The 13,266-nt window shown below is 41.8% G+C and overlaps 1 protein-coding gene across 2 annotated transcripts in view; it reads right to left on the bottom strand.

The window, feature by feature from the left end:
* LOC137437245 (uncharacterized) overlaps positions 1-13,266 on the bottom strand; it is a 121,478-nt gene that overhangs the window by 82,462 nt on the left and 25,750 nt on the right. For both annotated transcript variants that reach the window (XM_078766295.1, XM_078766296.1), the window contains exon 3: positions 10,614-10,844. In XM_078766295.1, the coding sequence (XP_078622421.1) occupies positions 10,614-10,844 (231 nt within the window). The remainder of the gene's footprint in view (positions 1-10,613; positions 10,845-13,266) is intronic.

Genomic DNA, 13,266 nt, shown 5'->3' with positions numbered 1-13,266 from the left:
AGACATAGTCAGACGGCTTCATGGACGGACAGACGTTTTTAGTTTTTTTCGATATACATGGGCGGTGCTTGTGACGCTGGGGAAGAGGTGGAAGGTGTGGCCTGTAGAATGGGTGGAGCTTGTGGCACAGACACGAGCTGAGCTATATATATATATATATACAGCATATATATTAGACAAACCAATGATAATAGGAAATATTACTAGAAGCGTAGTATGCATTGTATACAGATCGATTTAGAATGGCAACATGAAGCACCACAAAGTGAAAAGTCAACAATGATATAAGTTAAAGAAACAAAGTAAAGGCAGGTAGGTGAGAAATCTTCAGAAGGTATTACCACGGACAGACCACCACTAAAAAGGGGCAGTGTCAAATGGTCCATTAGTCTTAGACAGCACTGTTTCAAATTTCATAATAACAACAGCAAGACAAAAATGGTAGATCCAAACCTCATGCTTTGGAAATATTTTCACAAAATATGTCTGGTTATTGTGGTATATAGGGGAGGGGAGTGGGCTCGCAGGATCGCCTAGACCCTAGAGCCCAGCTAACTCGCCCAGGTAGCACAAAAGTAATCCAAGTAAACTTTAGTTGAGGGCTCACTTCTCAGGGAGAGTTATGTTTTCTTATACTAAATTTATACAAAGATAAGAGGTTGTCGATGAGTAGACCGGGGTTTGACCAGACTCGGTGGTGTAATGATTGCAGCATCTGCTCCGAGTCTTGGAGGTCGGCGGCTCAAATCCTGGCCGACTCATACCAAAGAATTTCAAAATGGTACATGCTGCTTCCTTGTTTGACGATCAGCATTTAAAAAGATAAGAGCATGGGTAATCTCCATAGGTTGGCATCCATGGGGTGGAGGAAATTCCCGGTTGAATGCGGTGAGAAAGGCGGCGCCATTGTTGTGGTGTCGCTGATACCCAGAGTACCTTGGGAAGTGACGATACTTCCCCCAAGCCCAGCAGCTGCTTTTTCTCGCATAACAGTCCTGTGTTGTATCTTTGTGACGCTGGGGAAGAGGTAGAAGGCGTGGCCTGTAGAAGGCCATGTGTGTTTGTCTGTGTTTGTCTGTGTGTGTGTGTGTGTGTGTCTATGTGTGTGTCTATGTGTGTGTCCATGTGTGTGTGTGTCTATGTGTGTGTCTATGTGTGTGTCTATGTGTGTGTCTCTCTGTTTGTGTCTCTCTGTGTGTGTCTCTCTGTGTGTGTCTCTCTGTGTGTGTGTCTGTGTGTGTGTGTGTGTGTGTGTGTGTGTCTGTGTATGTGTCTGTGTGTGTGTGTGTGTGTCTCTTTGTGTGTGTCTCTCTGTGTGTGTGTCTCTCTGTGTGTGTCTCTTTGTGTGTGTCTCTCTGTGTGTGTCTCTCTGTGTGTGTCTCTCTGTGTGTGTCTCTCTGTGTGTGTCTCTCTGTGTGTGTCTCTCTGTGTGTGTCTCTGTGTGTGTCTCTGTGTGTGTCTCTCTGTGTGTGTCTCTCTGTGTGTGTCTCTGTGTGTGTCTCTGTGTGTGTCTCTCTGTGTATGTCTCTCTGTGTGTGTCTCTCTGTGTGTGTCTCTGTGTGTGTGTCTCTGTGTGTGTGTCTCTCTGTGTGTGTCTCTCTGTGTGTGTCTCTGTGTGTGTGTCTCTGTGTGTGTGTCTCTGTGTGTGTCTCTGTGTGTGTGTCTCTTTGTGTGTGTCTCTCTGTGTGTGTCTCTCTGTGTGTGTCTCTCTGTGTGTGTGTCTCTGTGTGTGTCTCTGTGTGTGTCTCTCTGTGTGTGTCTCTCTGTGTGTGTCTCTCTGTGTGTGTTTCTCTGTGTGTGTCTCTGTGTGTGTGTGTGTCTGTGCGTGTGTGTTTCACTGCATATTTTTATTTGACAAATAAACCAACAAGCAGTAAAGTAAAAGTAACCAGAGGGAATTTCTGTGGAGTTATCTATGTCTCAAATTATGTATCCAACATCAGCGGTGAAACGTCACATGATGATGTGTTCATGGGTTTTCAACAGTTGGATTGGTATAATAGGTAAAGAAAGAAGGATGCTTGTGAGTAATTGCCTCCTGACATGCTTCTGTTATCAGGGAGAGGATGAGAGGAATGTGTGGATAAATGGCTGAAGAAAGAACATAATGCAAGGGGCACTGGAGATGGATTTGGGGGTAAGCAGACACCACAGTGTCAGGCAGCTATGTAGGTGTTTAGCTCGAAGGGGTTCAGGCTGCATTTACAGGGGGTAAATAATTATATATCAAAAGAGATAGTGTTAAAATTGTACTTGAGGCCACACATTAAGCACTTTTAATCGCCATATCTGAGGAAAGCTATAGATATGCAATTATCTGATCCGGATTCGCATCTTCACCAAAATTAAATCAATTCTTCCTTGTCACACACTCAACCTGTCCACCAAGTTTAGTCGGAATCCATCCACAGCTTTGTGAGATATCGTGCCATGTATTGTTTTTGGTCATCTATCTATAATTCCAGTAATCTCTGTGTGTGTGTCTGTGTGTTTGTTTGTCTGTGACCGCTGTTTCTCGACAACCACGGGTCCGATATACTTGAAACTTGCCAGGTATATTGCTGGGGACCTGAGGATGTGCCTTTTCAAGGTTTCATATTAATCGGAGAAGTAGTTACCGAGCTATGGCGATTTATTTACCAACCGTTCGCTTTGGCTTTGCGAATGGACCAAACCATTTCATGTAAATAGAGGGGGGGGTTCTACCGTACTCGCAAGCCGTTCGCTTTGGCTTTGCGAATGGACCAAACCATTTCATGTAAATAGAGGGGGGGGGTTCTGTGGTCGTTACTGCCACGTGGTTTCAAAGTTTTTTTTTGTTGTTGTTGTTTGCACGCATGTTTTTTTGCACCCACGTACGGGCACGCCCTAGTATCTAATAATGGTCAAGAATCACTTAAAACATTATAGAATCCGGATCTAGATCTTTACCAAAATCGAATTATTTAGTCTTTGTCGCATACCCAACATCTCCACAAATTTTCATCCGAATCATTCCACAACCTTTTGAGATATCCTATTCACAAACAAACATACAGACAGACAGACAGGGGTGAAAACAATCTCCATCCACCATCGGTGGTAATTACACAAAAGTAATTTTAAAAAGCTAAACTAATTTATGAGGATTGAAGAGTGGCTGAAGGACACAGGACTTAATTTTTTATTTTTTTTCTTTTTTTTTCTTGTATACTGAATCGAGGCTCGTGAAAGAGCTAACATTTATTTCACAAACAAACAAACAAAACAAACCAGACAAACAAAATATACAAAAAGAGGGAGTGGAAGACAAGATGGGGAGAGAAGGGGAAGCACACAACCACAACATTTGAGAGCAGGGAGAAGTGTGGGAGGGAGAGGGCTTGGGGGCAGGAGGCGTGGGAGGGTGAGGGGGGGGGGGGGGGGGGGGAAGAGGTATAAAACACAAGGGGACCGAAATTAGCGGGGGCAGAAAAGATCAAGGTTTTGGATGGGGGAGGATAAGAGATGGTGGTGAAGGAGGTGGTTACAAAGAAGTCACGGAGAGAGGTTTAAAAAAAGGAAAGGTATGTACAAAATTAGTGCAGATGAGTTGTTCAGCAGAATGTTCAGTGACAAAACCCTGGTCCGCAGCCTGAGACTAAATAAGAGGGAAGTTAGAACTTTATTTAAAGCAGGGGTCTTTCACTCAGAGATTAATTGATGCATGGAGTAGTCTCCCTGAAACGGTAGTGGTAGCAGAAACAGTTGATGAATTTGAAATGGAATTAAACAGGTACCCAGAACCATTGTGGATAGGGGGTTATATGGACATTGGCCGGACTAGTAGTAGGTACGTACAGCTTAGGTGGTTGTACCATTTTACACATATACCATAACAGCGTAGTAAATTTACACATTTACATGTGTAAATTAGGCCATCCATCACGCGCATCGCAATCACGTTTTTCACCCGTAATTGGAGGGCCGATTTTTACAATATTATTATTATTTTATTTTTTTAATTATCCATTATTTAATTATTTAATTATTATTAAAACCTAACTATGTTTTTTCACCATTCAACTCAGGTTAGTATAATTTAATTACCTCTCGTCCCTCTTAGTCAGAGAAGGATGCATAAAGCAACCAAAAAAGCTAAGTCAAGGAAAGCCCTTTTCTTTTCAAACTCCATCCGAGATCCTCCACAGCTGCAGGTATTTACATGTAGCATGTGCATGCATGAGAACCCCAGCGCTACACATTCCTATCAATCATCGTACTGGTTTCAATGCGTATTGGCGGAATGTCAGTGACAGCATAGATGTAAGCACGCACCACCTCTTCACTCTTCTCTTTTCTTCTGTTGCAACGGATCTTCCATAACCTTTCCAAGAGATCAAAACTGATGGGGCCGTTACGGACGTGAACGAACCAATTTTTATATAAAAAGGCCTCCCTCATAAGGAGTGTCAAGGGGACCTAATCCTATTGAAAAGTGGTCCAACTGTACGAGCATGGATTCTGGCCCTTCGGGGTTCGGACGTGTGGGTTAGATCGACCATGTGCTTCAGCTCATCTGTAGGCTCACGGGACAGTCTTGTTGGACTGTGTAGTCTTGCCACGGTGCCAAGGTGCACGTCCCTCCCTAGCTGAGCTACTATTTTAAATTTTTCTCCTTTTTATATAAATACACTCAAAAGAGGGACTGTTGGTGGTACCCAAGGTCATTGTATGACTGTATGAGCGTTCCTTCTAGCCCTGTAGACTGGGAGTTATATGTTTGTTTGACCATGTGCTTCGGCTTTTGAGCCGCAGTGCATGCGCAGACTAGCTTGACAAACTGTTTGACTGTGTAGTACCCACAGGCAGCACAAGTAAGCACAAATAGATAGGACAAGGGAACCAATTGAGCTGAGTACACAAGGACCATACAAGCTGATGGAAAAATCTGAAAAACAGTATAAATGTGAAAAAGTGAAGGTTAACAGGAGAGCGAGTGAGAAAATAAAATATCGGGAATAACATGAGGTGGCGATGACTTACTATTTTGATGGGGTAAAAAAAAACATCTTTGAACAGACTCATAGATGCAATTGGGCACCTTTGGGTTACCGGTTACAATTGGGCAGGTTTGGGTTACAATTGGGCAGGTTACTACCCAAGTTAATGCGGCCCTGTCTGACTCTTGGGGCCAAATAGCTGAGAGGCCAGGTAGGGCGAGTCCAGAAATGATGCAATAGAAAGTTGCTAGGCCACCAATTTGTCTGCGGTGGGAATTAAAGAGGCCTTCAGCCTCTGTTGAGTCGATCCATTGATTATCCTCTGGGCCTTAGATTTCACCACTTCCAGAGTGCAAGGTGAAATATGGTAGTACCATCCCACAGTAGGCCGCACTAAGTGGCATAATGGTTACAACATCTTCTATGAGTCTAGGAGATGAAACAATTAGAACCCAACCCCAGTCTAGTCATCCCAAAGACTTTTGAAATGGTACTTCCTGCTTCCTTGAGCCTTGATTGACGATCAGCATTTTAGAGGTGTAGTGCGTGGACAAACAACCATTGCACAGACTTGATGGGCCTAATAGGCCTCCATTTGTAGTGAAGTTCCTTGTATTGTTGTTATTAATAATGCATAGCATAGCATTTTTTTTTTTTTTTTTTGGTCTACAAGATCGAGGCTCGTGAAAGAGCTAACATTAATCACACAAAAAGTCAAACCGACACACACAACACAAAATAAGGGGAGCGGTAGACAAGATGGGGAGAGAGGGGGAAGGACACAAACACAACATTTGAGAGCAAGGACATCGACAGAACTGTGGGAGGGAGAGGGCTTGGGGGAAGGTGGGAGAGGTATAAAACATATGGACACTGCAAGGACTTCCAGGAAAGAAGTTGGAATTTCAAAAAAGGTGTATCTGGGGTAAAAAATTAGCGGGGGTAGAAAAGATCAACGTTTTAGATGGGGGAAGATAAGAGATGGTGGTGAACAGCTGTTTTAAAGACCTGGAGGGAGGAGTGTGATTGAAGTGAGTGGGGGAGTTTGTTCCAGAGGCGGGAGAAAAGAGGAATGAAGGAGTGAAGGTGAGCAGAGAGCCGAGATTTCGGCAGTTTAACCATCAGAGGGTTGCTGGCAGATCTTGTGCGACCTGTAGGAATATTTGGGGGACAGAGCCCAGAGAGAGAGCTGGGGGAGCAAGGCCGGAGAGGAGTCGGTAGAAGACAGAAAGACCACCAACCTGCCTGCGGTGAGTGAGTGAAAGGCCCTCGGAGGTAGCTTCATCGCGGGAGATTCCAATGATTCTGAAAGCTTTGGTTTCAACAGCGTGAAGCCGAGCTAGGTGTGTGGCAGGAGCACCAGCCCAGAGGGGGGAACAGTATTCCATTGAGCTGCGGATGAAAGCCTTGTATGTGGTGAGGAGCTCAGGTGTGCCAAGGAAGGACTTCGCATGACGGAGGATACCCAGTCGGCGACTGGCTTTGGAGGTCAGCTTGGAAATGTGGTTTTTCCAAGAAAGATCATGGCGGATAGTGAGACCCAAAGCATTGTGGACCATGGCTATGTTAGGAACTGAGAGTAGCCGAGGAATGACATTTCTGTGGAGGATTGTCTGCATGGTCAGCCCAGAAAGAAAATAATGGCTGATTATTCCTCCAAGTAGCTCCAATTGCTGCATCTCTACCAGACGTTGGTTGCAGATGTAAACTGGGGTGGGTTAGCCCTACAGTCTTTATGTAGAGAGAGTAAGTATGTGGGACTTGAAAGCATTGATTGACACATTCCAAGTGATTGACCGGATTTGCATTTTCTCAAAATTGGGGGACAATGGGGCAGCTTGCTCAACATTGGTGGGAGACATTCTGACAGAGGGTCCTCTTCAAAGTGATAATCAGGGTTTTCCAAAGTGTCTGAGAAGTCTTTTTCTTCTTCCATTCTTCTTTTCCCATGTCGTATGGAACACATGGTTGCTGCTTTGCATCACCGATAACGAGCATGACTGTGCAGCTGAAATTGATGAACTGATATTGATGAACAAGTGTTTGAAAAGACATCAGCCTCGATATTTATCTTAATGTGAAGTAGCAACGCATATAAAAGTCAACACAGTTTACAATAATGATACTTGCCCAAAACAGGATGGTACCACTTCACTGTGTCTGGTGGGAGCTTTGGAAATGGGCAGACATAGGACAGAAAGACAAATTTGTATGTGAACAAGGGAATTGCTCGCACATCATATGACCAATCTAGCTTGGTGGAGAAAGCACGAACACATCCCGGAAATGTCCAAAAGTGTTTACTGGATCCTTACTGACATTCTTGGACTGTCATTCCATTAACATTTCATCCCCACAGCTTACGACTCACTCGCCACAAGAGAAAATGAGGAGAATATGCAATGTCCTGGGTCTGCCAAAAATATGTTGAAGCAAAAATGAATCCTGATAAGGTCTATTTATATATTCCACCTTGAAAGACACTCGGTGGAGAGCATGTACCTCTGCCAGCTGAACAGTTTACGTTTTGTATCCCACCGATAGGTCAGATCTGGATCCGGACCTGAACGAAAATCGAATTGGCTTGTTCTTGTCACCTACCCAACTCATCCACCAAATTTTGTCATAAGTCGTCCACAACTTTTTGAAATATCATCCTATATATCGATTTTGGTCCAGTCTATCACTCAATGAAGAAGAATCAATGAAAAATCTGTCCACCGAGTTTCGGCCGAATCCATTCATAACTTTTTTGAGATATCCTGTTCACAAACAGACAAACAGACAGGGTCGAAAACACAATGTCCGCCCATCTTCGGTTGTGTGTGGTGGAGGTAATAAATGAAAATGCGGTGGTATTTATCACCAACCATTCCCTTCATATGCAATCTTACATCCTCCATCTTCACGCCTCTAAAACATTTTTCCCTCTTTGTCCTCTTTCTTCCCACCCTCCCATACTCTATTGCACATCCTCCACTTCCTTTTCCAAATTGTATTTTTCTCAGTATCCATCCCTGCCCCCTCAACACCTACCCACTACTCTTTCCCGATGCATGTGTAATATGTGGCTCAAAAAAGTCTCGAGTGGCAGAAAAAAAAGAAAAAAAGAACCACCTTTAGAGGCCAAGGGTGTACTTACTTTTTCCACATGCGAAATTTGCATTTATGTTTATTTAAATTATACAATGGACTACAAAATGTAAAAGGTTCATGATATTTGTTATATTATATCACCTTTATCTATCAATATTGTTGAAATGAAGATCAAATAGCTGTATGTTGAAATATGTTGAAAAAGTCAAAACTTTACATTGGGTGTACTTACTTTTTCACGTGACTGTATATGGCTCCATTAATTGTTCCCTCCATCCTTATAAGTCTCCCAGTCCCTACCACTGAAAAGCATCCCCATAGCATGATGTTGCCATCACCATGCTTCACAGTAGGGATGGTGATACATGGGTGATGAGCTCATATGGGAGCGTACACTGGATCAGCACATCGCTGCATCCTTGGACGCTTCCTCAGCGCCATCCCGACACACACCACTGTGTGTGCTGCATAATGAGGTGTTTTTTTAATGCAGCCAGAGTGCAAATCCTGCCATCAACCTCCTTGGGGGAGGATCTAGTACCCTGGTACTCATTTCGCCAATTTCGAAGGATGACAGGCTGAGTCAACCCTATCTGGTATTAATTCAACAGCTGAACGGGATTCGAACTCAGGACCTTAGGATCCCAAGCCCGCTGCCCGAACCATTAGGCAGTCCACTGAAGATGTTCCATAAAAGTTATTGAGAATTTTTTTTTTAACCCAGAAGATGATTTTGAGATGACGTCATTCCACATATGTTTGGAATTTTATCTCAAACATTTTAATCCAATTATGTAATCGTTTTAAGTATAAAGCTGTTTGACTAAAAGCTTCTTGCAGGCCATTGGACCATCCTGAAAATTCAAAAATCAGGATAATTTGCCTTGCTTGGTGTGTCGGTGGTTTGAGCACTGAGCAAAAATGTCAATGGACTGTAAAACAAAACTCCTTTCTCCCATCAGGGAACATTCTCAGTTTGGTCATTTGTGATCTCTGCACTTGAGAAAGAGAGCAGCTTGCAGCGATTACAAACACAAATGGAAACTAAACCGAATTATCTTGGGCCAGATCTACTGAAGCAAAGCCAGATGTCTGGGAAACCTTACAGATGTGGTCTTGCGGGGTGGGTGGAGGGCTGGTCATTCGGTGCGTGTAACTCAGAATAAAGCAAATATGCTTCATACAATGAATGGATTCTCAGGTTTAAATAAACTCTACATGAGAATGGGATTATGAGTGACTCGTTCATAAATGTATATTGTACAATCACTCCAAGGAAACTTACAGATTCTCTGAGTAAAGAAAGCCACCATCTTCTTGAGATACGTTCCTGATGTTCTAAATCGTAGCACAACCAACTCAAAAGAGTTAGGCGTACACATATAATTGATTAAATTAAATTCATTTAATTGATTAAATTAATTGATTAAATTGATGAAATTAAATTCATTTAATTGATTAAATTCATTGATTAAATTGATGAAATTAAATTCATTTAATCGATTAAATTAATTGATTAAATTGATGAAATTAAATTCATTTAATTGATTAAATTAATTGATTAAATTGATGAAATTAAATTCATTTAATTGATTAAATTCATTGATTAAATTGATTAAATTAAATTCATTAATTGATTAAATTGATTAAATTAAATTCATTTAATTGATTAAATTGATTAAATTAAATTCATTTAATTGATTAAATTGATTAAATTAAATTCATTTAATTGATTAAATTCATTGATTTAATTGATTAAACAATAAATCTCAGGTAGAATTAAGACTGCCAATTATATGGATCAAGAAAAAAATCCTTATTGTGACAAGTGGAAAGTAGTTAAATAGACGAAGATTGTCTATTTTATAAGACAGATTTCCTCCAGTGACCATCTTGTACCTAGTTATCCCAAGGTGAAAACCCAAACACCTTGTCGCCCTTATGTTAGTCTTTTTAGCACTCAAAAAGTATATGGTGACATACTACTCAAAGTTGTGTGTAAGGTTACCATTTATTCCGAGCTATAATCGAGAGATAAATGTAAATATAAGATAGAATAGACTAAAGATAAATAAACTAAAGATAAATAAATAAATAACTAGAACGGCACTCAGTAGAGAGCATACCTCAACCAGGTGAACAGTTTACGTTTTGTATCCAAGAGTAGACCAGAAAATCACAATACAGAATCACATTTAATCAAAATCATCCGTCCATAACTTTTTGTGATATCCTGCTATATATCGTTTTTGTCCCTATCTCCCAATGGTGAAGAATCACTTAAAAATTCGACTAGCCGGGTCCAGATCAGAATCTTCACCAAAACTGAATCGCTTTTTCCTTGTCACACACTCAACCTGTCCACCAAGTCTCGTCGAAATCCGTCCACAACCTTTTGAGATATCTTGTTCACAAACAAACAGACAGACAGACAGGGGTGAAAACAACTTCCATCCACCTTTGGTGGCAGAGGTAAAGATAAATAAACAATACTAGTCTACACTGATCCACCATGCAAGTTATACATAGAGGCTCGGAGTAAGGTATAGGCCCAACCTGGCAGTCAGGCATGCGGAAAGTGAAGCCAGAGTCGTATTTCTGTCCATGATGGTCCAGGCAGCCAGTGCGAACACATTCCGGGCACCCATCTGGCGGCTGCCGTTGCTCGATGCAGTTTGTGGGCAGTTCGGGACAAGGCATGAATCGGCAGGTGATGGATCCTCCACCATCCGGACACTTGCACTCGGTGCTGCCATCGTCCACGTAGTACACAGCACCTTCTGGCACCTGCAAGGTAGTTCAGTGGCAATGTTTAATACCGATTGTGCCAGTTCTGTCCAGTTCTGTTTCTCTGTCTCTGTCTCTGTCTCTGTCTCTGTCTCTGTCTCTGTCTCTCTCTCTCTCTCTCTCTCTCTCTCTCTCTCTCTCTCTCTCTCTCTCTCTCTCTCTCTCTCTCTCTCTCTCTCTCTCTCATTACCCCACACAAGCAAAGTGAAAGTGGGGTTAAGCAGTAGGTTCACTTTTGTCTGTCTGCTCGTCTGGCAGTCAGACAAAATTGAATATCATTCCAAACAGAAAACTTGCTGTTTTTATGGATGTCATAAAGGATACAAACAACAGGCATGAATAACTAATATAACGTGATAAATAAGGTGGTGTAATCGACACTGCATCAATGGCAGAAAACTTCCAGAATTCATTTTTTATATGACATTTAAAATCTTTATATCATTTTAATTGAATTATATACTAAAACATTGTAGAACACAAATGGCTTCCTTGCCGCTCCCCAAAAAAAAAAACAGTTTTGCAATACTTGGACATGTTAAAAAAAGGTGGTGTATAAGACACTGCATAAATGGCGGTAAACTTCGTGAATTTTTTTAAATATGACATTTATAATCCGGCCGGCTTGGGATCCGAGGATCCTGGGTTCGAATCCCGGTCGATCGCTAAATGAACACCAGGGGGGTTGACTCAGCCTGTCATCCTTCCGAGGTCGGCTAATTGAGTACCAGCTTGCTGGGATGAATGATCCCGGTGTGTACCCCGATTTAGAATAGGTACACCGTATCCCTGCGCATCGTAAGAGGCGACCAAGGGTTGGCGTCAGGAAGGGCATCCGGCCATAAAAACATTGCCTCAAACAGGGAACCATGATTGTCATGGGGCCCGCAAGGCTAACCCCCGCTGTAGCGGGGAAATGGCCTTAAAACGATCATTCATTTTTCATTCATATTCTTTTTCGAAAGATACTACGTGCCACTTTTAACTACATAATTTAACTTCCTCCTACAAAGAGTGGTGGTCTGCAGCACCAAGGCCTAGTCTCAGAACCCAGTGCCTCCTCCAAGTACTTTAAGTTAAGCCTGACTCTGTCAGGGATCTAAAATCAACCAGGCAGCTTAATTCTGAACACGCTACCAAATGAGCTAAGGAGTCTTCCGGCCCGAAATACAGATATTGTGTAGAGACCATACAAAATTCATAGAGACAAAACATGGCTGAAAAAGACAAGACTTATCAAATAATGTCTTGTGTTCTTCGGAGCATGGCCTGGTCTGACCTTGCCCGAGTTGACTCACTGCAGTATTATGAAAAAAAATCATGATCTCACTGCGTTTGAATGACTTCCAGTAAAGTCTTGCGTTGACGTAGGATATTTGAATATGCATGATGCTGTACTGCCCACAATGCATAATTCAGCAAGGCTCTAGATTTTTATTACATTACCAGCATATGTGATGAGGTTTCATAACTTTTTTTAGTAACAATTGTAACATTTTTATCTAATGGCAATGCTACAAACACGTGTTTCATTTTTCTTTCTTTCTCTCTCTCTCTCTCTCTCGCTCTCTCATCTCTCATCATCTTCAATGCATAGCATGCGACCTATTGCTGTCACCGTGGTCGAATTCCAAACCACCGTCCGAACTTTTGTTGAATGTCAGGCTTGGCCAACCCCACAATAATTTGGAAATAATTGTGACCGTTAAAGAATAATAAAATCATCTTCCATTCTAGAAACTTCTGAAGCAATGACATGTTCATCCTCAAGATCAAACACTTTGGTGTCAACATTGAAAAACCTTCGGAAAAGTTTATCTCATGCCAGGCAAAAAGACAAAGGAAAAACAAAACTATAAAGAGCAATCAGAGATTGCAGACCCTCACCAAGACGTGTTTTCATGGTGTATTTTGTGTGGTGTTTATTAGCTGCTGTGTTTGTGCAGTTTCGTAGATTTATGTTCAATCCAATATGGCTGCCGAACCACGTGACAGATGATGTCATCAATTAAATTCTCGCATACAGTTTTTGCATAGATCATGTTCAAGAAATTTCAATACGATCAGATCAAGCGTTATACTTCTCTAATTATGACATCATCATGAGTATATGTTGTTCCCCATGGGGAGTAATTTACAATTATTAATTATTATGAATTCGAATTCATAGTATTAATCGGTTATTGGTTCGAATCCGGTAGTGGACTGAATCGGTAACGCCCTGAGAAACATAACGGCAGCAACAACAACAACAACAACAACAACAACAAGCACGACAACAACAACAACTCTCACAACCAGCTCCTCATTCAAACCTTTAACCGATTCAAAACTTTACCAGATTCAAACCTTTGCCAGATTCAAACCTTTACCAGATTCAAACTTTTACCCGATTCAAACGTTTACCGGATTCGAATCATTA

The sequence above is a fragment of the Myxine glutinosa genome, chromosome 12 (genome assembly GCF_964187855.1).
Source record: "Myxine glutinosa chromosome 12, kmMyxGlut1.1, whole genome shotgun sequence".
Taxonomy (NCBI): Eukaryota; Metazoa; Chordata; class Myxini; order Myxiniformes; family Myxinidae; genus Myxine; species Myxine glutinosa.
This window is presented reverse-complemented; position numbering and strand designations above follow the sequence as displayed.